Source organism: Hemicordylus capensis, chromosome 3 (genome assembly GCF_027244095.1).
Source record: "Hemicordylus capensis ecotype Gifberg chromosome 3, rHemCap1.1.pri, whole genome shotgun sequence".
Lineage (NCBI taxonomy): Eukaryota > Metazoa > Chordata > Lepidosauria > Squamata > Cordylidae > Hemicordylus > Hemicordylus capensis.
Window position 1 is genome coordinate 328642182 of NC_069659.1, and position 26749 is coordinate 328668930.

A 26749-nucleotide genomic window follows, 5' to 3' on the forward strand; every position below is an offset into this window, starting at 1 on the left:
TTCTGTAACTGTCAGGAAACAAAGTTCTTTGACACAGGTTCTTTTGAAGGAATAGAGCTAAACACTCCTTAAAATGGGTGAGTTGGTAAATACTATATTACAGCCAGGCTTTAGTGACATTTGATCAGAATTGTATAGTTCTTTGTACTGAACCTTGTGGTTGCTTAAATGATCCGTTGGCGTTCATAAGCATGTAAAAATATTTTTCATTCTCCCAGATGTATATCATACACATTAAATCACAAGTGAAATGTCCACTAAATCATGGAAATGTGTACAAAAATATGAGTTTTAGCTGAACTGACCAGCAGGTGCAAGGGCCAGCATCTTTCCTCTGTTTGCTGCTGACTGTGCACTGTCTTGTTTTTCTATCTCCAGTGCTCTTCTTAGGCTCCTCACTTCCTCCAAATTTTCTTCACGTGGCTCTTTCCTCTATCTACTGCTGTCTCTTTGGAGGGATCCAGTCACAACCATTAAGTTAGGCATATCTTATTTATTTCAATGGTGCTTAGTCATGACTCACTAAGTCTGGATCTTGCCCACTGTCTGCTTCTGCAGCTTTCTCCTTCACATCTCTTTCTTTTGCCCCAGTTCCTTTCTGGTTTGTCTGGCTTTTGTTTGCCCATTCTTCTTTTCCTAGATTGCCTGATTTGTCTGTGCACTTTTGGGGAATAATAATGGGCTTCTACTTCAACATGTACAATAATGAGAAATATGATTTCTCCCTAGATATTTGGAAGCAGCACTGTTCCCAAAGCGATGCATTATTTTGGAACAATTAGTGCACCAATACCCATGCCTGTTTTGAGAGCAAGCAAAGTGGCTGATATCCTGGCTAAATTTATTTGAAGAAGTCCCACAGGCATGCCTAACTTGTCCTTTTAATTTCAATGGGACTTTTTCAAGTAAATTTAGTTAGGATGTTAGCCATTGTCTTTTGCTAGGCCAATTAAAATTCTATCTACTTTCTCAGACCCCCGGCTCTAATGACATGTTTGTTAAACTATCAATACCAATGCCAAAAATTGCATTAAAAATACCATTTTCTAATGCTAATTTTTGGTTCTAGAAAAACCTATCACATTTTTCCAGTCAAGTTTTGGTGGTCTGAGTCCAGAGTGTTCGAAGGATTGCCTTTCCTATATGTTCTCGCTTCCCTGCTGTGACAGATAATGTTATCTGGGAGACGCTGCTCAGAAGGTCCTCATTAAATGACAAAAGAGTAGTCAGAGGAGCGCCTTTTCATTAGTGTTGCCCTAGTCATGGTACTCCTACAGGGAAATCCATCTGGTCAACTCCTCCTGTCCTTTAAAAAATATGTAAAATCCTTCTCACTTAGGAAAGCTTTCAGCAGCTGAGTTTGAGCTCAACTTTTTAATTGTTGATTGATCTGTATATGGATTTATGATTTTTTTTGTCCATTGTTTAATATGAAATTTATTTTATTGTATTTTGGAAGTCACTGCAAAATCTTATCAAATTAGTCAGCAGAACATCAAACGTTAGAAATAAATAAAATAAACGTTTTGCCATCCTGATTGTGAGTACAATTTAGCCCACAAAGTTCTGCTGAATAGGGATGTGCACAAATTGATTTTTAAAATTTAATTTGTGCCCAAAACAAATCACCCCTGATTTGTTTTGTATCCAAATCTACCCCCTTCAAATCACCCCAGATTTGATTTGTATTTGCTTTGCTTTGGATTCGGACCACTTAACAAGGTCCTAGGGGCACCATAACTGGATGGTGAGTAGTCCCCAAGGGTGCCACCTACTACCCAAATTTCAAGACAGTGGGACACTTGGTTGATTTTTAATGAATTTTATTTAGTTTTTACTGATTTCGAACATTTCCAGCATAGGAAACAATGAGGATTTGAGGTCACCCTATCCTAACCTTAAAATAGATCCCCAGCTTTCATTTTTTTTAAAAAAAGGCTAAGCTCTAGCCCTTGTAGAAGTGGAGTTATAAAGCAAAATGTGCAGTCATTATTTTTCAAGTGTTTGGATTCTTTGGTGTCTAATAACTTTTCCTCATAATGAATCCTTATGAGGATTCATTGCACACCTTCATTTCTTCTGTTCATTTTGACTGTCACTGGACAGTGCCAACTGTCAACTGCCATGTGCCAACTACACACACACACACACACACACACACACACACACACACACACCCCACCTGCAAGGAAGTGGGGTACTCATTTTAATTTTTAGGAATATTAAAATGTTTAGATTCTTTGGTGTCTAAAAACTTTCCCTCATAATAAATCCCTATGAGGATTCATTATATGCCTTTGTTTCTTCTGTTCACTTTGACTATCATTGGACAGTGCCAACTGTCAACTGCCATGTGTCAACTACCCCCTTGTGCGCCCCCCCCCCACACACTGGGGTACTCAGTTTGTTTTTTAGGTATTTTTGAAGTGTTTAGATTCTTTGGTGTCTTCATTACACACCATTTCTTCTGTTCATTTTGACTGCACTGCTTTGCAGTTGGGAGTGGGGAATTAGTGGCATCCCATGTTCCAATTACCCCACAAGCCACAAGCCACTGGGTACTCAGTTTATATTTTAGGAATTTTGAGGTGTTTAGACTCTGGTGTGTAATGAATCCTCATAGGGATTCATTATAAGGAAAGGTTATTAGACACCAAAGAGCCTAAACACTTGAAAAGAATCCTAGAACATAAACTGAGTAGTACCCCACTGTCTGACAGGTGGGAGTGAGGTGTAACTGGCACATGGCAGTTGACAGTTGGCACTGTCAATAAGACAATCAAAATGAACAGAAGAAATGAAGGTGTGTAATGAATCCTCATAGGGATTCATGGAGGGAAAGTTATTATACACCAAAGAATCCAAACACTTGAAAAATAGTGACCACACATTTTGCTCCATAACTCCACTTCTACAAGGGCTAGAGCTTAGCTTTTTAAAAAATGAAAGCTGAGAATCTGGGGAAATTAATAGGAGGGATCCGAATTTCGAATATATTTGAATCGAATCAGGCGTGATTCGATTTGTACCTGAATCTAGCCAATGGACCACAGGGGTGATTTGTTTTGTCTCCAAATCATCCGAATCAAATAGATTTGGGTACAAATCAATTTGTATCCGAATCAATTTGCACATCTCTACTGTTGTACACCAACAGTAAAAATGAATAGTTTGACCCTTTGATTAAATAGGTAGGGATTGGAAAAGGTTCAGAAATACTTCAAAATGAGATACAGTGCCAACAAGCTGCTAAGCTGCCTATGTGTGCCCCCCTCCAAGACATCTTAATACCTTTAGTCAGTGCCCCAAAACCTTGGCACTCCAAGTCATTGCCTAACTTTCCTCTGATTGCGTCAACCCTGCTTACTTGTTCTACAAATATCCTTGGCTTGCTTGTGCATGTGTATGAAGCAAATGTGTAACCAATTGGCTACACAATACATACATGACTTGAGTGTGCATAAGCACAAAGTCAATCCTCTGACTTTGCTTCTGGGCAGAAACAGCTGTCATACAAAAAAGTTTCACTTTACTTATGAAGCCATAGTTTACAACCATTTGCAACCAAGCAAATAGTGAACTAATGGACTACAAAGGTGATTAAATATTGAAACTGCTACCGCTTTTAGTTCTTTGATCAAGAATGAATAATATTTTTTGTGGCATGGTAGTCCCATTCCAAAATAACTTCCTCACATAATTCTTAATCTTGGAATATGATTCAGTGATTTGGCTTGTTATGTGAGTACCATTCCAACAGATTATTAACAGATAATCCTTTATCTTCCTTCAGATATTTGTATCAGAATCTCATCTAGTCAACTTTGTTATAATGTGTTGTTGGCTTGGAAGAGAAAATTCCAGAAAATTTCCACTGGAATTTTGGTTGTACTTTCTTACAGTAGAATTCTATCCTATCACTGCCAGCATATGCAGAGGAAATAACTGGGAGACCAAACAGAAAACTTTGATATTTTTGATAACTTTGGTATAACAAAGAGATCTGGGAACACCCCCTTCCCACAATACTGCACATACTAGCAGAAATTGGGATCAAAATCCAGAACAGCATTAAAGAAAAAAACTGAATATTACATTTACTGAATGAAAAGTTAATATTTAATGTAGTAAAATACACTAGGAAATTACATGTATTCATGTACGGTGGCAATTTTTTTAAAAAAAGCTTACACAACATTTTTTGAGAGAATAAGAGGCACTAATTTTAATCCGGGTTCAGAATAACTCTAGTTAGTTAGTTCACTGGTGTTTTTCAGTTATATTAATCACAAAGCTAAATCACAACAGATATATCTTTCAACGCTTCGTAAAAGTGTGTGCTGAAGGATATATATTATTAAGCAATCTTACATAGGTGTCCTTAACTAAGCAAAAAGTGAATGTATATCAAGTCAGTCAAGGGGAAACATGAATAAATCCAAGCTCTACCCCTCAAAACACAGAGTGGCAAAAGAAAAGGAATAGTTTTATAATCATAATGTATACATCCCTACACCCTTCATTTCTGATCATACACTTGTATTTTATACTATAATGTAGAGCACAATATGTTTCATAAAAAGGGGCCCTTAGCCACTGCTTCATTATGATGAAAGAAGTGATAAACAACCAATTGGGACAACCGAGAAAATGACTTTTGTCTCTTCCACAAAACTTCTTAAAACTTGCCACTATGCAATACCACCCAATTAGTAGTATGTTGTGCAGCCTTTACTTGCTCTGCCCTCACAAGGAGCAAAGGAACTAGCTGCCCTGCAAGCTTACCTTGTCTCACAGGGCAGCATGCAGGGAGGGAGATGCAAGTGTGATTTTTGCTCCCCTCCCCTCACCACAAAAGTCTTATTCACTTGTAGAAATATGTGCCTTTGGGCTGCAAAAAAGAAGTGAAAATCACATTCACATCCCCCTCCCTGTGTGTTACCCTTGAAGGGCAGCATTAACAATACTACCAACTAAAAATGTATTCAACTGCTTCTCCAGTGAAGGGCAAAGCTATTAAAAAGATTCACTTATAAACTGGTTTACTGAAACATATGGGAGTGTCTTACTACATAGAATAATGAGATCCAGGACATAATTACAAGTTAATGCATAGTAGAATCTCAGATTTTCCTGCTAGAGCTCTTTCTGAAACCATGCATTACCACAAGTTACAATAATACAGAGATAATGTATCAATACTTAGACTAAACTATTACATTAGATTTCTTTGCAATAGTATGCAGGTAAAAAGAATGTCTTAAAGCCTGCAAAAAAAAATCATAATACTATAATAAAAACATCACAAACAATTCTCTAATGAGGCTCAGTTAACCTCTGGAGAAATAAGCGAACGGCCAAGGCATTATTTATACAAAAGACATGTTTGACTAAATAATTACAACAAAAAATTCATGTCTGCCATATATATTAGCTGACATTAATAATATAAGTAAACTGACTATGTGGTTTATAATGTTACATTTTAATGCTTTATATAAAAGCTTCTTTCATTCTATGGGGCACTGAGAAAGGGGTCCTCTCTTATGATTCGTTTTCTATGACTGCGGGGGTGGGGGAATATTAGAAGGCCTCAGTCCTTCCTGATTTCTATTTCTGTGTAAGAGTATTGCAACATGACCAACAATGTCAAAGCAGGCATGCAAACCCACAGGAAGTCACCCACAAGGTATGTACGAATAGTCACAACGTTCAAGCCCTGGTCTTTTTTTTTTTTTTTTTTAAGTGTAAAATCTTAAAAACCAGGGGAAAAGAAAGAGAATTTTTATACAGTGGCTTTTAAAGTGTGTTTGTCTTTGACTATTATTTATGCCTGGTACAAACGTAAAGAGCAACTACCAAAGCAAATTCTAATCTGAGAGGGTGGCCCCCCCCAAACATTACATTTTTTAAAATGATTATGTATATACAATATTAGAACAAAGAAACGGACAAGGAGCAGAAAAGAGATGGAAGCAAAAGAGTACATGTTAGCGTATTTAATTAAATTATGCTTTGTAACTAGTTGCATATGCTGTAGAAGGGTTAATGATATGTATATCTCCTGATGGCTCTCAAGGGAGCAATTCGCTGATTCAGCTCCATTACATCAGACACAATAAAAATGTCTGTGTTGACCAGAAAGCCAGGTCTGGTTCTCTTCAAACACTATCACACTGGTTATGTGACTCATTCTCTCTTCTCTCTCAGCACTAGCATAGCTAATTCTTTAGCAGCTATTTATATTTAAGTCAAGGCAAAAACCTGCATGGAGCAGCAAAAAACGTATGGAGGCAAGCCTCATAAATTATTCCTGCCGGCAGCAAAGGAAAAGATAGTATCTGGCTTTAGCTACTGTTAACGTCCCCCCCCCCCAAAAAAAGATTCCATTGTAGGAAGCCCCAGTTAAATTTCTTCTTCTGTAAGTAGACATAACTACATGATATTATGCTGCATGCTCAGTTAGCAATATTGTCAATTTCTAACAAACAAAATTACAGTTTGTCAATTTGTAACAAGTGACTAGTTTTAAAAAGTCACAATTTGCGGTTAAATAATGGAGTTAAGTTTTGGTCCCCCCCCCCCCCACACTATTCTTACAATACATACAAAATATCTCATCCTTGTATTCTATGTTAATTAATCTTAAAACAACTCATACAGACACCAGGCTCACAAATGCTGAGAATCTTCACTTTGTCCTTAATAAATGAAAGGGTGGAAGGGAAAAATCCAGCTTTTAACACTCTGGTTGTGAGTATAACATGGTAGCTGAAGAGTCTTTGAGAATAATACTGGGAGGAGTTGCAATTCAGAAGTCACAAAATGTTCTATTTTGGGGTCTGTACTATACATAGTTGAGGAGAAGCAAAAGCTGAGATCCAAAAAATTACTTTAGACAAGCCCAAGAGCATGCCCTGTGCACAGTGGCTCTTTCTTTTTTTCTTTTAAACTTTTTTCCCTTTGAAGAGAGAGTTTCGATGTTATATCACAAGCTGCTTTTGAAATTCATCTCAGTGGTTAAAAAATGGATTGCTATGTGGCACAGAGATATTTTTGAGAGAGAGAAGCCCAAGCCCTATTGAACACGCAGAACTATTTGTATGATATTGTAGACCAGTGGTTCCCAACCTTTTCCTTTATGTGGACCACTACATCATCATAAAAAGCATTTGTGGACCACCATGTAAGCAAGCATTTTTCATGCTTAACACATTCGAACATTTTTAACAGTCTATGACTGACAGGAGTCAAATCACCCCTCCCAAAGTTGGCCTGAGCTACAGAGCGAAGGTCCAAAGCATAATGCTTGACAAAAGTATGCTCAGAGAACCAGGTGGCTGCAGTGCAGATGTCTCTGAGCCTGATCCCTGCCATATGGGCAGCAGAAGTAGCATATGCTCTAGTAGAGTGGGCTCGTATGGTCTGGGGAGGATCCACTTTTTGATGTTTGTAAGCCAGGAAGATCAACTCCACAATCCAGTGGGAGGGAGAATCACTGTCTTGAGATTTGGTAACCTTTCACGTTACCCTTGTAACTCACAAAGAGCCGCTTTGTTTTTCTATAGGGTTTCGGCAATTTCAAATAGAAAAGGCGAGCCCATCAAACATCCAGGGAATGCAATGAGCGCTCCAGGGGTGTCGTGGGATTCCAGAAAAAGGTAGGTAGGATGATGTCACTATTAATATGGAAGTAAGTTACTATATTTTAGGTTTGAATTCAGGGTCCATGCGTAGCATTACTTTTACCTCATGAAACTTAGTCTATGCGTAGGACAATTCACTGACACGATGAGCCGACATTATGGCTAACAAAAAGGCTGTTTTCAGTGTCACCAACTTAGGAGGTGCTGTAGCCAAGGGTTCAAACGGAGACTCTGTCAGGGCCAAGAGAACGAGAGAGAGACTCCATTGATCAATGGACCGCCGGACTGGTGGGTAAAGGTTGTTTAACCCCTTGAGGAATTTTTTTTAGTCTGGGTAAGAGAAGACAGTTTTCCCATCCCATCCAGGATGGTGACAGCCAAATGAACCTTGATGGAAACACTGGCCAGGTTACTTTGCTTCAAATATATTAAGGTAAAGCAAGACTTCCCAGAAAGTGGCTGCATGAGGTAGGAACTCGCATTCCTGGGCATCGAGTCTGAACCATTTGCACTTGCTGTTATAGTTCACTCGAGTGGATTTTTTCTGGTTGTTTAGGAGAATGTGTGTCAAGAGCCTATTCTCCATGTGGTCAATTTCAGGGTCTTTAGGTCGGGATGGGATAGCCTTTTGTTTTATTGCAGGAGAACGTCTTTGTGTTGGGGCAGACGGCTGTGGTGACCCCTTGACAGTCTGAGTGCCTGTTGAAACCATGGCTGCCGGGGCCACTATGGGGCAATCAAGATGCAGTCTGCAGATTCATGAAGGATTTCTGCAAGTACCCTGTTCAGCAATTGGTAAGGTAGAAAAATGTTTAGAAATTTTTGAGCCCAATTAAACTGGAAAGCATCTCCTTTGGTGCCATGCTTGGAACCGCCCTGAGCCATTTTTGGAAGAGCGGTATAGAAATCGAATGAATGAATGAATAAAAATAATAAAATAATGGCCAATGCCTGCCCTCGAGATGTACTGGGGACACTTCTTGTTCGTGAGTGTAGTGAATAGATCGATTTCCGGCGTGCCCCAGGCTCGAAACAACGGATGGAGGTACTGAAGGTTGACCTCCCATTCATGCTGGTACAGATAGAGGGAGGACCTGCTGAGATGGTCCGCCAAGATGTTGTCTGCTCCTATGATGTACATTGTGACTAGGCCTATCTGTCTCAGTATGGCTCAGTTCCAGATCTGGAGGCTGAGCATGCAGAGGGAGTGGGAGACTGCTCCTCCCTTGCCATTCAAGAAGGAAATGGCTGTAGCGTTGTCTAGACTGATTTGGACGTGTTTCCCCATCAGGGATGGCTGAAAGGATTTGAGGGCCTGAAACACTGCCAGGAGTTCCAAAAAGTTGATGTGCATCTGGCACTGGTTTGGAGACCATAGGTCCTGAGCTTGCAGGGCCCTGCAATGGGCTCCCCAGCCCTGTAAGGACATGTCCGTCATCATCTACGCTGCTGGCTGGGGTACCTGGAAGGGGATCTTCAAAAGCAGGTTGATTGGCTTTATCCACCATTGCAGGGACACAAGGACCATGGGTGGAATTGTCAGCAACATCTGTGCACTGTCCACATTTGGATGAAACGTGGAGAGAAACCAAAGCTGGAGGCGTCAAAGACATAGCTTGGTGAAGTGCACAGTGGAGTTGCATGAAGCCATGAGTCCCAGCAGCTTTTGAACTGTGTGGGCTCTCTGTTTGGGTTGGTCCATGAATGTCACTATTGGTGCTTTGATGTGGAGGAAGCACTCCTTGGGAAGAAATGCCTTTTGCAGGTGTGCCTCGAGGACCACCCTGATGTAATCTATCTGTGTGGTTGGCTCCAACCTGGACTTTGACCAGTTGACCTGAATGCCCAGTTCTTCAAGAAGATTCAGGACTACTGAGACCTGCGAAGCTAACGTGCTTCTTCGTCTGCTTGCCAAGAGCCAGTTGTCCAGTTAGGGAAAGATGGTTATGCCTTGTGCCCAAAGGTGAGTGACGATGACAGCCATGCACTTCATAAAGTCACGGGGTGCCATCGCCAACCTGAAGGTTAGGACATTGTATTGAAAGACGTTATGACCCACTGTGAACCACAGGTATTGTCTGTGGTTGGATTGTATCTCAGTGTGGAAGTATGCGTCCCAGAGATCCAACATCGCAAATCATTCCTTCCCGTGGAAAAGAGGAAGGATGCTCTGAAGCATCACCATGCAAAACCTGCACATGTCCACATGACAGTTCAACCATGGCCAAGTCCATTACTGGTCTCAGTCCCCTATCCTGCTTGTGAACCTGGAAATAGCTGGAGTAAAACCCCTGCCTCTAATCTGTCCATTGAACAGGCAATATCATCCCCTTGCTCAAGAGAGTCTGAATATCCATCAATAATGGAGATGCAGGTGTGTACTTGATCCAGTTGAACGCCGGTAGGGTCTCACACTCAGTGGTGTAGCCTGTCTGGACTATGTGAAGGACCCACCAGTCTGATGTTATGTTGCGCCATGCAAAGGCATGACTTGCCAGCCTGATGTTGGAGGCGGCTAGGATGGAATTTGAGACTAAGTACGACAGTAGAAGCTCTTGAGCAAAGTGAATCAGTGGACTGGCCACTAGATCAAGAGTGCTGCTTGTTGGAGTCAGCAGATTTGGTGTGTTGAGCTTTAGAAGCCCTAGGTTTTTGGTTAAAAGGTTTTCTCCCAAAACACTGATAAGTCTAATGGATGTCCCATCTGTCAGTTTATTTGTAGCCTGAATATTGCCGTCGATTATATTGGTGATACTTTGACGTAAAGGATTGAGTCTAAGTAGAAAATGTTTTCGCAGTTGACTTTGATTTTTTAATGGATTCCATGGTGGCATCCGTAGTCTCACAAAATAGGCCCGTCTCAATGAAGTGCAGGTTTTCAACTTCCTCTCTTATGTCAGGTTGTAGTGCAGTTGACCTCAGCCAGGCATGTCTTCTCAGTGTTATAGCTCCAGCCAGAGTTTGGGATTCTATTTCTGCTAAGTGCTTAGCATTGGCCAACTACTGATGTGTGAGAAGTGTGTCCTTAGCATGTACATCATTGAATTTAGCTAGGAACCTTCAGGCGAAAGGTCAGCCTGTTAGTCCAGAAGATCATCCCAAAGGGAGTGCGTGTATTTTGCAAAGCAAGCAGTATAATTGGCGATTTTCACTGCTAGACTAGATGTTGAATAGATTTTATGACATAAGATGTCCAACTTGCGCCCCTCTTTATCTCATGGAGTAGTGTGCCATCTGTCAGATTTAGAAGAAGAAGCACAATCTATCTTGATCGAGTTAGGGGAAGGATGTTTTAGGAGGAAATCATTCTCATCCTCCTGGATTCTGTACAGATTTTCTAGGTGTTTCGAAGTTGGAGCTGAAATTTGCAAAGTCTGCCAAGCGGACTTGGCAGCTGTAGAAATAACCAGCAACATTTTTGTTTTTGTTTTGTTGTGAACCGCCCTGAGACCTTGGTTTGGGGCAGTATACAAATATGTTAATTAAACAAACAAACAAACAGGGGAAGGTGTAATGGTTGGGTCATGGCAGTAGAGTTGAGGAATTTATAAACCGGGTCCTCCACATCAAGGTCTTGTTTCTTCAGTTCCAATCCCAGAGCTGATGCCATTTTGGAAATTTGGCAATGGTATGAGTGCATTTCTTCATTAGACGAAAACTTATTGGAAGGCACCACTGTGAGAGGTGGATCCTCAGGATGATCAGACGAGGTCATAGTCGAAGAATTGGAATCATAGCACACTACGGTGTGAGGTGTAGTAGAGGCAGAAGCCCTCTTTTCCGGCATGGTCTGAGTGTTGGAGGAAGTGGTAAGAAGAGTAGTCTGCGTCAGCTGACTCTTGTGAGGTCGAGGTTGAAGTACCTCCACAGTTTGCGTGGAGATACAGGATAGCATGACCTGACACTTCGGTATCGTGTCCATCTTTTGAATAGGAGAGGTAATTTGCATCGACATTGAAGTCATAACCAGAGTAGGTACTGGGGTGACTTGTGTCAATGTCGAGAGTAGTGATGTAATCGGGATCGGCAACTCCGGCAGAGGAGTGACTTGTGTAGCCGTAGGAACCATCGATGTTGATGTCAAGCCTTCCAAAGTTTGGGATCCTGGTAATTGGAAGGAAGACCAGGGGAACGAAAGCAAGTAGCATCTCCTGCTGCTGCATCAGAGAGAAACCCTTGTGAGGTCACGTAATCTTTGGCTGCCTTCCAGATATGTGGGCTGGCTGGCTGTGGTGTCAAGAGTCAACTTGTGGTCGGCTGAAAAGTTTGAAAGGCTGACAACATCGATGCACCGAGAGTTTTCAGCATTGACAGAGACATGCCATCATCTTCGGTATTGAGCCCATGGCCCAAGAATCCATAGCAGGTGGCACTAGAAGGAGTACTTTCGCTGGAATCCAATAGATTCAACAGGATTTTCTTGAGTGGTTGGAGTGTAATGTTCCCAAGTGTTCACTCGGACCAATCATTTTGTGGCACATCACCTGCAGGCTGCGTAGATGCAACCATGACAGTTTGCTCTGGTTGTGTTGTGGGTGACATCTGGTGGTTACCTGATGGGGCTTTGACGGGGGAAGAAAAATAATGCTTTTGGGCAAGCTCAGTACAAAGAAGTGGCGCCCCCTCAAGGTGGTGAGGGGAAAAAAATAGTAGTTGAAGTGACAATGGGTCGTAGGAAAGTACTGAGATGGGCTGCTCATGAGAATAAATATTGTATTTGTACATAGTATTATTTGACCTTGGACAGCTTGTGTGATGACAGTGAGCCCTTTCTCAAGAGCAGAGAAAAGATGTCAATGAGGCAAGGAGAAGAAACCTCAAAAAGCTTACCTCCCCACAGACAAGCAGGTCCTTGCCCCTGGGTGGATCGTCCGCCCAGATGATCACCAGATGCTGCTGGTTGCTCCAAGGGTCAGGGTGTTGGGATGTGTCACCCCCCTCCCTGGGGATCCCCCCTCCCCAAGTCTGCAAGCCATGGGTGCTTGCAGCCTCGGCTGACAGATGATTGCAAAAACGAGGTTAGCAGAGTGCTCGTTCTCCTATCCTTGTTTTGGAGGGAGGCTCCACAAGTGGGTTTGCCGCTGCAGTGCCACCGAGATTGGGCACTGAAATACGATCCTCCCCATCTCTGACAATTTTTAAAAAGCACTTGAAAACTCACCTCTTCGGCCAGGCTTTTAAAATTTTTATCTATTTTTAACTTTTAGATTGCCTAAATTGTTTTAAGATTTTTGTGTGCATTTTAACTTGTTTTATGTTGTTGTTAACCGCCCAGAGATGAAAGTTTGAGGTGGTGTACAAATTTGACAAATCAACCAACCAACCAACCAACCAATAAATAAATACATTACGGCAACCCAGCAGCAAAAGCAATTTTCTGCCAGGCTCACCCACTGATCCTGGCTATGCTCTGGGGGCAATTTATTTATTTTTATTATCTGTTTTATCTGTTTTAAAAGGTTATTTTAGAAAGCCAGTATGGAAATGTGTGCGGTTCTTTACAGTTTGAGTATTATGCACTTTAATACCAAACTAGAATATCATGTAGTGAAGTTACTCTAGCATCAAATCCTTTCACGCAGTGGTATAGTGGTAGAAAAAGATGATAGCCACATTGTTATACAGTTAGTACTCTGCAGCTTCTCATGCCGTTACCCATAGGAACACTCTGTTTCTCTCTTTATTAGGAAAGTATACTAAACTATGATCAAGTAGAATATACAACGGCAGATGTGAAACAGTGTAACAAAGACTAGCCCCAGTGATTGATTAGTGATGTATTGACTTTTCACATCTACTTTAATGCTTCAGCTGCAAACACTGTCTTTGGAAAATCAATTATTCTGGCACAAAAGTGTGATTTATTTTCTGAAAAGTACACTTTCTTGTCTGAAAAGATTATGATTTAAGAGCTCTAAAACTAAATGATTTTGCCAGAGACTCCCAGTCAATTCAAAATAGAAATAACCATTTATCTTTTGCCCAGTCAAAGATAAAACAAAAAGATTAGTATTAAACACGTTAAAAGTTTAAAAAAATAACACTAAATATCTCAACCTCTTAATTGAAAAGCTAGAATATTTAAAATCATTTTAAGTTAAAAAAAAATCTTGAAGTTATGACTGAGAAATTTGTCAGATTCAGAGCTCTACGCTGCTTTACATGCAAGACCTAATCTATGTTCTATATATTTAATTCTCTAGGCGTATCCATGGTTAATCCCATGCATGGCAGCTCTTGTGAGAGTTTGGAGAGCTGCCAGATACAGGACAGGTGGGAGAGGGGAAAATGGTGGCGGCAGCCAAAGAAAACGGCAGCAGGTGGGCAGCCAGCCGGTGGCAGGACGAGAGGGAGGACAAAACAGTGGTGGACGGGCAGACCAAACAGCAGTGACGATGGGCAGGGAAGAAGGTGGCAATGGCAGCTGGCCGGTGGGTGGGCCAGCAGGCAGGGGAAGGAAGAAGCCGGGCAGGCAGGGTGGGTGGGAGAGAAAACAACGGCGATGGGGAAAATGGCAGTGAGCAGGTTGTGGTGGGCAGGCAGTGGCAGGGCAAGCAGCTAGAGGTGCAGAAGCTCTGTACCTGGCCCAGCTAGTTTATGAATAAAATTTGAGTTAATTTTTTACTTGAATTTTGACTTTGCAGCAACTTGTGTTCTTGGGGGCAGGGATAGCAAGAGGAGGGAGAATAACAATACGTACAAAAACACATAGAGCTGTATACAAAGCAACCATACCATGACGCCATGCATGCACAGAGGCCATGTGTGTGTGCCGGCATTGCGCAAGGGCAGCTGGGGGAGAGCGTTGCTGGTACACAAACATATCTGGGAGGAGTGCCGCTGATACAGGAAGTGGTGGTGAGTGGCGGGGGAGCAGGTATAGCTGCTCTCCTCTGTTTCAAAGATGCTGGGGATATGCTGTGAATCACACTTCATTCACATCCCTATTGTGCAGTGGTCCCCTGCATCCAGCAACACATATTCCTATTGACTTCTAAGATGTGTCCAGCTGATGAGATACACACCCCTAAAGTACTGCCACCTGCCTCACCCCCACCCAGCATGGGGGCTGTCCCCATTAACACACCTCCTTGTCCTCAGCACAACTAAAGGCTGGGAAATTTAGGACCAACAAAAGGAAGCACTTTTTCTCACAGTGCATAATTAATCTATAGAATTCTCTGCTACAGGATGTGGTAACGGCCACTAGCTTGAATGGCTTTAAAAGGGTCTTAGGCAAATTAACGGAGGACAGGTCTATCAATGGCTACTCGTCTAGTGGTTATAGCCACCTCCAGCCTCAGAGGCAAGATGCCTCTAAATACCTTTTGCAAGGGAGAAACAGCAGGAGAGAGGACATGCCCTCACCTTTTGCCTGTGGGCTCCCCAGAGGCATCTGCTGGGCCACAGTGTGAAATAGGATGCTGGACTAGATAAGCCTTGGGCCTGATCCAGCAGGGCTGTTCTTATGTTCCTTGGAACAACTGTAATCCTGGACATATTTGATTTGTAGACCTTCATTTGATTCATGGACATTTAATCAACTCTGTCAACTACTTCAACTTACAGGTTCTTTTGATCAGTCTCATAGTTGCTTGAAAAGAGATGTCCTCCCTTATGAAAGAACACATTCAAAACTACTACTGGAATGAGCCACCAGCTTTAATATACCACACTAAAATACAGCAGCAAATACACTTCTTAAGAAACAGTTCGGAGGAGGGGAATTTTATAAGCTTGTTACCTCTCTTTCTTTCACAACAACCACCAGCTTTTCTCAAAACTACTCAAGACAATGCAAACAATGACCAATATGCAGACATCAGCAAAAACCTGGCTAACATAAAGATCTGACACATATAATGGAAGCAGTAGTTTGTAAATGCTGTATATTTTAGCAGATTCAAAGCAATTTAAATAATCACATCATGATATAAGAGAATGAGAAACTGAAACAGCCGTTGAATTCAGTAATTTATATCCAGTTTCAGAGTGGAAATATAAGAAACATGTGCAAATGTTTACTATTCTGCTTTGCCACTGAAGAAGAGAAAAACATATATTGTTTGATGGACGGACATCTAAAAAGTCAGAATTGTTCTTTTTCAAGTCATGTATACAGGTAGACCTCATTATCTGCAGACTCCGTATCCATGGTTTTGCGTATCTTGGGTCTTAGAGACCCAGTTTCATTTGCCTAGAAAAAGAGGCGAAATGCGAAACGTGCCTATCTGTGGTTTTGAGTGGATGGAAATGAACCCGAAATGACTTCTGATGTCATTTCTGGTTGCCATTTTCCAGCAGAGAGCCATTTTGTGGCTGTCTCTCTCTCTTTTTTTAAAGGTAAATATTCAACCATTTGGGGGGTTGTGGGGGTATAGCTGGAGCATAAGGTACAGGAGCATTAGGGACTATGAGATTGCGGGGGTTACGTTTCTGGTCGTTGGCAAAATTGTCAAAAATTGCTGAAAATCAGCCAAATTTGGGGGAAAATGTGGAGGAAAGCTCCTTACCATGCTTTGCTGTTCCCCATTTGTCATGCTGTGCCCCAGAATGCCCCCAAATTGCCTGAAAACCACACACAGTTACACACACACACACACACACACACACACAGAGCCATTTTGTGGCTCCAAAACACAAAATGGCGGCCAGAAATGACCTTTGTGGCCATTCTGGTCACCCCTGACCTGAGGATATGCAAGGTCGGCATGGTTCCCACCACCACCCCACCCCATGTATGCTGAGGTTGGGTGTCTTTTACCCGACCACAGATATTCGAATCTGCAAATACCAAATCCATGGTTATCAAGACCCTCCTGTACTGTCCTTGTCTTCTCTTATTTCTGCCCATTTACTTCCCCGCCTCCGCTTTTTTATTAGGAACCTAAACCCCCACCCCATTTCCTATTCACTCTAGGAACCTAACCCCCCAATTCCCATTGACTAAAGGTTTCATTATTCACGCTTTCCAAATCCCTGCCTATAAGCAAGAACAGATCCCCTGCGAATATCAAAAGCTACCTGTATTTTCTGAAGAGTTTAGTTTGTTGTTAGAAAACTTTACTTTTGAAACAAAGTTGTTACTTACCCCTGTTTTATCACAAAGTCGTAAGGTATGAAAAGATCCTACAGCAAATAACTCCCCGTCTAGAGCCCAAGCGACAGAAGTGATAGGGTATTCATGTGATTGTGAGCTATACAACAGACGACCATAACTATCCCATACCTAAAAAAAAAAAAGCCAAATAATCTCTATGGATGGATGGATAGTTATAAATAACCTCTATTATTTCAAAGGCATATAACTACTTTGAATATGAATCATGTGTCAAAACCATAAAAAGTATATTGTATTTCATCTAAAGGGAAAGTGATAGCAACTTCTACTACTTTCTCCACTGTAACTTACTACACCCATTTCCAAATGGACAAGCTGGCCTGATCCTGGCCCTTGTTATATCAATTTCAATGACAAAAGCCTCAATTACTGATGGAATAGCAAGGAGGCAGAGGTGGAACATTCTTTCTCCATTCACCCCTCATCCAAAATTTAATGTCATTGCCGGGGAGAGCAAGGGATGGGGCCAGGTCTTTTCTTCTAAACTACACCCTGCCCTCCTTCCCCAAAAAAACAACATCATCTAGCTCCAGAGAAAGAAGTAAGCAATACCTTCCCCCCGCCCCTAAACCAGAAACTGCACTCAGTATGGAATGGGGAAGAGGCAATGTTCCTGAAGCTGGTTCCAAGGGTCTTTTTGGATTGGAGAAAGAAAGCTTCAGAAACACATTTCACCCTTCTCAACACCAAGTGAACTGCCTTCAGAAGACAGAGGAAGAGAGGATATCTCCCCACTGTGGTAATTCTGGTTGACAATCAGTGGTGGAGATGGTGGGCAAATTCTGTTCCCACCCCAATGAGCCCCCTGCCACCCATGAGGAACTTTACTTCCCTGTAGGAGTGAAAGACAGTAATTAACTTACACAGGAGAATGAAGAAAGTGATGATGACAGACAAAAAGCATACCCAATCTGAGTGGTCACATTACCTATCCGCTTGGAAGCAAAATGAGGCCTCCTTAAAATAAGCTAGTGGTTTCTGTATATTTGGGGAATTCCTGGATTTTCAGAAGTATATTGGTTTGTAAATTAAAGAAAAATAAGTTATTTTTAAAAACCATGGGCCTGACAAGGTCTTGTGCTCAGTGTTTCCAGGACCTGTGGGATGTTGGGGTGTCAGCTGAGGGGGGGGGGAGGGAATCAAAAGGAGGAAATTGGAGAGGGGAAGAGGGCTTGCTTGACTTCCTTATAGCTGATAAGATCCTGAAGGTATGGATTAGGATCAAGCAGATGCATTTTGTGAACTTAAAACCTTCCCTCCTGAGTCCCCTGATACACAGGGAGATTTCTAGATTTCTGCTGTGCATTGTTGAGGATTCTGAGATTCAGTTCACCCACATACTGGGATTTTTTTGCAAGACAGCCTCTCCTTCCATTCATGAAAGAAACGTCTGCCCATGGTGCACCACTGCACCAAAGGTCTGGATGTCACCCACAGACATTTCATCCAAAATTCTATGTCCGATGTATTTAGATACTTTTCTGATGCAAGTACTCTTATTTTGGTTGTTCAGAAATTCCAGTTCTGAACTGCCCAGGTTGCTTCAGGCATCTAAAGCAATGTCCACAGAGACACACAAGAGCGCTCTTGTGCTAATACTGAAAATGGCACAATCACACTTGTGTGGCAATACTTCCATTATTTCCAATTGAAGTATCATCACTTTAGAAACCCACACCAGGGTGGGTAGTTCAGACTGCCCATATTGCATTGTGCAGAATACCAACCACTGTATTTAGCCATAAATAAGGCTTGCTGTCATACCATGAAACAAAAGCAATTTCAAAATATGCACTATATAATTTACTTCCATTATTTACTTGAATGCTTCAGTGCTGGTGGGTAGCATAGGGAGGTTCTTCTCACGATCGGTGAGAAGAGCCATGAGGGGGTTTGCAAGGAGAGCGGGCTAAGCCCACTCTCCCCACAGACGAGCAGTCAGTCTGCTCTAGGTGGCCACAGCAGCCACGCGCCACGGCAACTCACGATAAAAAATTACCCAGGTTTGGAGTGGGTTAGCCGCCTGGAGGACACCGGGCTCGCCTGCGAGCCCGGTGGTTCTCACAGTCCACCGAAATTGAGCTAAGCTCCCCTAGCCCGATTTTGGTGGACCTCACTGTCTAACAGAGTCTACTGAAATAATTTCATGTTTTGATGTTAATTAAAAATACACACCTTATATTTACAGTCTTCACCAGCTGATAGGATAAGATCATTGACAGAATTCCAATCAACTTTTAGTATAATTCCATCATGTGCTTTCCACTGGAGAAAGAAAAAAATAAAATAAATTTAAAGGTAACACAACAATACAGAAAAATTATTTCCATGTTAGGAGGAGCTTCAATTGCAAGATATTATACCATGTACATAACACTTGTCCAACAACCTTAAATATCAGCTGGGTGTAGTTTTAGCTTGGCAAGCTAATTCCACCATTTTGAAAAAATGACAATTTGATTTGACAATGGAGATCCTCTTAAAAAAACAACAAATAAACAAATAAACAATGTAATGTGAGTGCAGATAGAGTTAAATCAATAAACTTTATATACATGCCACAATTTTCCTATATACTGTAAAGATTTGGCTAATGTAATATACGGTATATATAAATCCCTGTTATTTTTAAATTTTTAACTGCATTTTGTTCTGTTTTTATGTTTTTTATCAAGTTCTATTGTTTTATCTGGTTTTTATGTTTGCTTTATTTAATTATATTGTTTCATCTTGTTGTTAACCGCCCTGAGGTCTTAGGACAAAGAGTGGTATATAAATATATAAATAAATATTTCACTAAATATAAACATTAAGCTACGAACAAAACAAAGTATACTTCTGTAAATTCTGAGTACATACAAAATGTACTCCATTCTGCCGTGCAGGATTAATGGTTATTTAACATAGCTTTATCAGCTCACTTTCCATTTTTCAGCATATCTGCAAGTCTTAGCCAGTTCTGCTAAGATGCTGGACTAATGCACATGAAACACTCCAGACTACTTAACTATGATTAAGCAATCAGGAGTGAGCTGCAAGGTGGGATCTTATCTTCCCAGAGATCTTTCCCACTGGAGTACAAATTCCCACTTCCCCTGGCATTCTTAATAGTTACACTGGCATTGCCGTTTCATGCTGGTTTTGTTTTCATAATCTGACTAATTCTGTTAATCTTAACTACTGTTAACATCAAACGTAACTGTGGTAAAGAGGATGAATGCACGAACCTTATATCCATTCAATCACACTTACTAGGGAGAAAGCTCCAATAAATTCAATAGTATTTATGTGTTCAGCATTGCACTGTGAGAGCCTTATATAAGCACTAAACCTATGACAGAATTTTAACTCCATTACCTTCTAAAGAAGTACAATTAGGATCATAGCACTGCGTGAACAATCTACCCACTGGTTTCACTGGGACATAATTGCTGTGATGCAGCTACTTTGGAGCACATTCACACCACAGAACTCCACTCTGATTCACACAAGGAATGCCACATTACAAAGTTATTCTCTATAGAATTCTCTGATGTGAATGGTAACACTACTACCACTATTACTGTGAAAAGTTATTTTCAAAAGTCCTACAAGCACTCCTGCAAACATGGAGCTTCCCAGCAGAAGATTCAGATTGTGAATCAGAGTGAATCAGATCCAATGCATTCAGAACTGATTACTGTATAAATAATCAGCAACATAATAAAATAATGCATGCAGTTTCACATTAATACCTGCAGAATTTTAGCATTTGGCTGAAGAGGTTTGATAATCAGCTGCTTTCCTGATGTGTAAAGAATCTTTTCTGAATCTGGGCCCCATGCTACTGAATAAATTGGCATTCCTGTAGAAAACCAAGAGAAAGGGGCAGACAAAACAAAGAAGCTGGGATATATTAGTCGGATACAATATTAATATGTAGAGATATCGACTAACAGTGCTCTAGGTTTTAAAAAGGCAAATCTATACATTTTGGTAAAACGGATGGCAGTAGCAGTAAATAAGATGAACTGTGTTTGCACACAGACTCCTAAAAAAAACTTTCTCAAAAGTTACATGGCAGGACAGATCCATGGGTGCCAGTTAGACACACTCCTACTGGCCAAAAGGCAAACAGGTTTAGATGCTGATTTAGCTAAGCCAGTGCAAGTCATCAATTGCACGCAGCTCTAGCTAAAGCAACTTCTAAGGCTCCATCTATAAGTTGCAAACACTTGTAATCTGTTGTTGTTTCCTCTCTTTAGAATCTTCTAATTCCAATCTGCTTAGCAGACTCCAATAATTTGTCTTTTACTTTTCCCATCTTACTCTAAAAGGTGTGGCACAGGATACACAAATTAAGATTTGTCAGACTGCCAAGCTACACACTTCAGGTAAACTCTGCTTTCCCCTTCATCCTGTCAACAGCAACATTGAAGATTACATCAGTAGTCAAGACACCAATGTGTGAATTTAAAGACATAATTTGTATGCTGCTTTAATAATCACAGGGTTTTAGATTTAAAACAAATGCTTAATCTTTGTGTCATGTCTGGCACATAGCTGCAGTTTCCAGGTTTAAACAGCAGGAGTTAACTCCCTGCTAAGTAGAAACTTGGTCTTGAAGGGCTGCCAGAAGACGTATATCCTAGTGTGTCATAGCATGGTGAAGCAACTTAGTCCAGAAAGATAGCCAGGACAAGGACAAAGGCAAGCAGGAAGAAATCAGAATATATTGTGTGAAAGGAACAGACTCCTGGAGGACAGCCAGTAGTAAGTATAATGTGCAGGGGTCAAAAGACAAATTTAAATAAGTATTTGCTGGAGAGATTGAGAGAGAGAGAGAGAGATGGCAGTGAGTGAAAGGACACTGCAATAAATGAAAGGAAATTGGTGACAGTGAGAGGGAAAGGGCTGGAAAATGACATAGTTTCATACATGACTGACTGCTTCCTACCCTAAGTCTGGGTGCGGCATCTTTGATCATGAAAAATCTCTTGATTATTTTCTACAGCAAGTTCAGAAGGCAAGGACACATAGGGAAACATTCTTGGAGGCTGCCCTGTAATAACATAATTCCCTTCCCCTGGAGACTCTACAAAGCCGGAGCCACTTTTGAAGGCAATGCAGCACCTTCTATCTAGATTGGCTTTTCGTGTACCGTTAAGCCTTTACTTGAATATGATATTTTAGCGTATGTTTTATTTAGCATAATGTTGATCTGGGCATATTTTATCCCTGGGCACCAACAGGTATGAGCCACACGTCCAACTATAGAGCCTGCTGAACTATCATCTAAACTCTCATCAACAACATCAGTCCCTGTCATAAGGCAGAATATCAGACTAAATTTCTACCATACAAATAAGAATATATGGAATGGTCAATTGAGGGTCAGGGGGATCATCAAACTCAATGTTATTGTGAGTCAGGGGCTTAGAACTATATAGATGCATCCAAGCAGGGCAGGAAGGGCAATCAGAGGTGGGGCACAACAATGGCAGGAAACAGCAATTGGGGTGTGCACAAACCGAAGTTCGAGCACCGTTTTGGCACCAAACCAGTTCAGTGCTGCAGGGAGGGGAGCCGGGAGCTTTAAGAAAGGTCGTTACCTGCTTTCCGCTGTCCCATGCAGCTTCCTGCTGGGGCGGTGCTTGGCTCAAGTACCCCCATATGGCGCTAGCACACACATGGCATCTGCACATGTGTGGGTGTGATTTGCGCTGTCAGCATGGTGTTGGGGAAAGTCTGGAAAGTCTCAGTGTCAGGGCACCTGTAATGTCAGTGCCTCCCTTATGGAACAGTTGTGGGAGAGTGCACATCCCCAACAGCAATAAGCCAATCCTTAGCTGTTCAACTGAAAGAACCAGATCAAACCTGAAAGTTCTTACAGATGAGAAGGATTATTACATAGCCTGCTTGAAGGCTAACCAAACTCAGTGCTGGGCAGAGCTTGGTGGTAGTGTATTAAGTTCAATCTCTGCCTGACACCCCAAAGGTCCCTTGTTCAGGACCAGGTATGAGCCCTCTCTCATACAGAACCAATACCCTCATCCCAAGGCCATTATGAACCCATCTCTCTCTAGTTTGGGGTGTGTAACCCAGCTGCATTTCATGCAACAGAATGACACTGTTTCTACAGTACCATTTTCTGATAATTTCTCATTGCTACAACAATAGTGAAGCTATAACATGGAAGAGCAGTGGTGGGGGACTCTTATAAAAACTATTATTTAACAGCAGCCTGGGGTGGCAAGTAGGAAGACTTGATAAAGATTTCTGCTAAGAGAGACAGGAAAAGTTAAGGAATAGATGTTAATTACAAGAGTCTCTTGCTAGTTAACAAAGCAGCATTCCTCATGCTTGAAAGTGCTATTTTTGACATATATTAGTTATTGCTTTAGGTTTGGACTAAAAGGACTGTTACTTTGCCCAGGCTTGATTGAATTAATTACATTACCACATTAAATATATATTAGAAATACATTTTACCTATAACTACAATATTAAAAATCCACAAACATCAATACCAATATCCATCATAAATACCTCAACAGAAAACAAAAAAGAACAAATACACCTTAAGTCCTAATACTTCATTAAATATATATCAACTTAAACAGGGCTTTTTTAAAAAAATGAAATGGGGTTTGGTTAAAGAGGTTACCTATGAAACTTTGCTTCCTTTCATATGCACTAAAACCAGAGGAAAAATCTCAGACTACATTTTCAATAGCAAGATTTTGCTTATCAAAAATGAAAGATGCCACATGTGACCTATCTTTGTTCCAACAGTGTCATCTGTGTTGCTGGAACTCTGCATGCATCCTTGAAGAAAAATATAGAACTAAAGGGCTGGTTGCAGATATCAAAACTACCCCATCAGTAAAATAAGATGCTAGTCCAATAAATATTAAAATGTTGTGATGTACAACTATAGAATTTTCCAATTGATTTTAAGAGAACTGTTCAAAACTATTAAGTACTTTTACTAAAATTGAGCATTTTCTGAATCTTTAGATAAAACATTTTATTTTTTAATACTACATTTAAAATTGAACAACATTCTTTTTCATGTCTATACCGCCCTTCCAAAAATGGCTCAGGGCCAAAGAGAAACAACAAACAAATAAGATGGAATCCTGTCCCCAAAGGGCTCACAATCTAAAAAGAAACGTAAGATAGACACCAGCAACAGTCACTGGAGGTACTGTGCTGGGGGTGGATAGGGCCCATTTCTTTGTGGGTTGCCTATTTCTTTGTGGCTTGCCCATTTCTTTGTGGGTTGGGTGGTAGGTAACACCCATTGTGCCCTACCACCGAATGCACATTTGTGTCCCTAGGAACTACCCATGGGGAACAATGGGGAGTTTTGAGTTACCCATTGTTCCCTGTTAAATAAAAATAAAAATAATGAAGAGAGCATACCATTTGTGAGGGAATGGCACCACAAAATGTAAAGCAAACAATAAGGCAATGAAATAATTTGAGAAGCATATTGCTAAAAATATTGAGATGAAAAACAGTTTGCTCGCATATAAGTGATGATCTGGTAGTGATCTGTTGACATCCATTAGAATGGGTTCTGCGCCTGCACTCAAGCCTGTCGGTGTGGAGTACCACAGCTCCTCTTGGCGCTTGTGCCCCTCCCCACATGACCACATAGCTATTTAAGGCGGGAGGAAGCGCCAGCACTTCAGTTCCTTGGAGATCGCCAAAGCAGTCGAAGATCTTTGGAGCAATAGGTAAGTTCTACGAAGAAGATTTGAGCACTATTGCAGAGGAAAGGTTTGGGAGGGTCTAACGGATGTCAACAGATCACTACCAGATCATCAGTTACAGGTGAGCAACCTGTTTATCTGGGGCGTGATCCATTGAATTCATTAGAATGGGTGTTTAGTTAGCTCCTAAAGGAGGAGGGAGCAGTAGTGTCACTGTAAACCCTTTTGAGAACACCTCTCCCAAAATTTGTGTCTGTTGCAGAACGCAAGTCAATGGCATAGTGCTTTTACAAAGGGCTGTTCTGAGGACCAGGTTGCAGCCCTAAAATGTCCCAAAATGATATGCCAGATTAATGAGCCACTGAGTCACTGTAAACTCTGGTTGAATGTGCCTTGATGGACTTAGGCAGCTGTACTTTTTGTAACTTATAAATCAATAGGATTAGCAATATTAGCCAGTGGAATAGCCTTTGTCTTGACAACTCCTGACACATAGACCATCCTTTGTAGGATATGAACAACTTTTTCGTCTTTCTGATCATCTTTGTCCTTGATAGGTAGAACAGAAGAGCCCTTCGAACATCTAGGGAATGCAGAGCCTTTTCAAGAGCCATGCTTGGAGAACTGAATAAGGTAGGAAGCACAATGTTTTGGTTCATGTGAAAGTCTGTCACAACCTCAGGTAGGAAAGTAATGTCAGGACGTAGCAGCACCTTATCTGGGTAGAAACATGCACAAGGTACATCCATCCTCAGGGCTCTAAGTTCACTCACCTTGTGGGCAGTTGTAATTGCCACCAAGAAGGCAGTCTTCAGAGAAACCAACTTCAGGCTAGCTGTAGTCAGGGCCCAAAGGGCTTATCTGTCAGAGCCAAAAGTACCAAGGATATACTCCACTGTTCCAGTGGCTGTCTTATTGGAGAATACAGATTGGCAAGACCCTTCAGAAAGCTTTTGCACCTGGGGTGGGAAAATACTGGGGCTATTCTTATGATCACAAAAATCGGGCTAGGAAAATCCTAGCCCGGTTTTTGTGATCGTTAGAACCACCGGGCTCGTAGCTGAACCCGGTGGTTCCGGAGTGGCTAACCCACTCCTGTAGCCCACCTCTTAGCCCGGGTTTGTGGAGCAAGTGCTCCGCAAACCCAGGCTAACTGCTTGTGAGCAGACCCCCGGCCGGGAGGCTTAAAAGCAGCTTCCCGGCTCGGGGGTCTCCCCAGTATGCCCTGCACGCTCGCACAGGGCATACTGGGTCTTCCGGGGGCCGCGTGGCCCTTGAGCTCCCCAGCCCCCGCCGGCTCCGTCTCAGAGCCAGCCATCGTGTGGGCGGCCGATCCAGCTGCCCAGGGCTCCCTCCCCGCTCGTGAGCGGGGAAAGCGGGCTTAGCCCGCTCTTCCTGCTCACCAACTGAAACCGGGTCTCACGGATCGTGAGACCCGCTCACTGTCTTTCCATCCCATCCCGGGTGCCAACTGCGATTGATGCTAAGTGAACCTTTATGGAGACATTAGAAAGAGGGAGATCTTTAGTGCGGTTAGGTACAGCAGGACCTGACAGACAGTAGCTTTCAGAGGGTGAAAGCCATTTGAGGCTGCATAGCAAGTGAACCTCTTCCATTTACTAGCATAGTTTCTCCTAGTGGAAGGCTTCCTCTGGTTAAGTAAGATGATTTTATTTAGAAGCCTATCTTCCAAGCTGTTAGCTGTCAAGTGGGCACCTCTGCATGCAGTACCTGACCGTTTTCCCACGACAGAAGATCTTGGCACTGAGGAAGCCTTCTGTATGTGTGCCTTGACAGTGTGAGTAGATGCAGAAAGCATGGTTGTCGAGCCCACCATGGAGTGATCAGGATGCATTTGACTCGGCAGGTCAGAATATGTGCCACGGCTCTCCCTACAAAAGGTAGAGGAGGATACATGATAGTTGTTGAGACCAGTCAATAAGGAACACTTCCCCTAATGAATGTGGGTCATGGCCTGCCCTTGAGCAGAACCTTATGGACTTGGCATTGAGTGCTATCGCGAACAAGTCTGTTTTGGGGAACCTCCAAGCTCTGAATATCGGAAGCAAGTACTTGTCCCGCTTGTGCCTTTCTTCCCTGATGAACGAGCAACTCATTTTCCGCCCCCTTTACGTGAATGGCCAAAGGGGTGATGCTGTTCCTGATGCACCAGTGCCAAATTTGTATGCTCAAAGTGCAGAGAGACCTGGACACCATCCTCCCTTGTCTGTTTAGGCAGACAATCACTGTTGGGTTGTCCAAGTGTAACTGCACTGTTCTCC

At 41.9% G+C, this 26749-nt stretch overlaps 1 protein-coding gene across 2 annotated transcripts in view; it reads right to left on the bottom strand.

Annotated features, from left to right (window-relative positions):
- The window catches only part of IFT80 (intraflagellar transport 80), a 143255-nt gene that overhangs the window by 76493 nt on the left and 40013 nt on the right, over positions 1-26749 (bottom strand). For both annotated transcript variants that reach the window (XM_053313030.1, XM_053313031.1), the window contains exons 6-8: positions 20502-20611; positions 18943-19032; positions 16738-16875 (exon numbers count right to left, since the gene is read on the bottom strand). In XM_053313030.1, coding sequence (XP_053169005.1) covers positions 16738-16875; positions 18943-19032; positions 20502-20611 — 338 coding nt within the window. The remainder of the gene's footprint in view (positions 1-16737; positions 16876-18942; positions 19033-20501; positions 20612-26749) is intronic.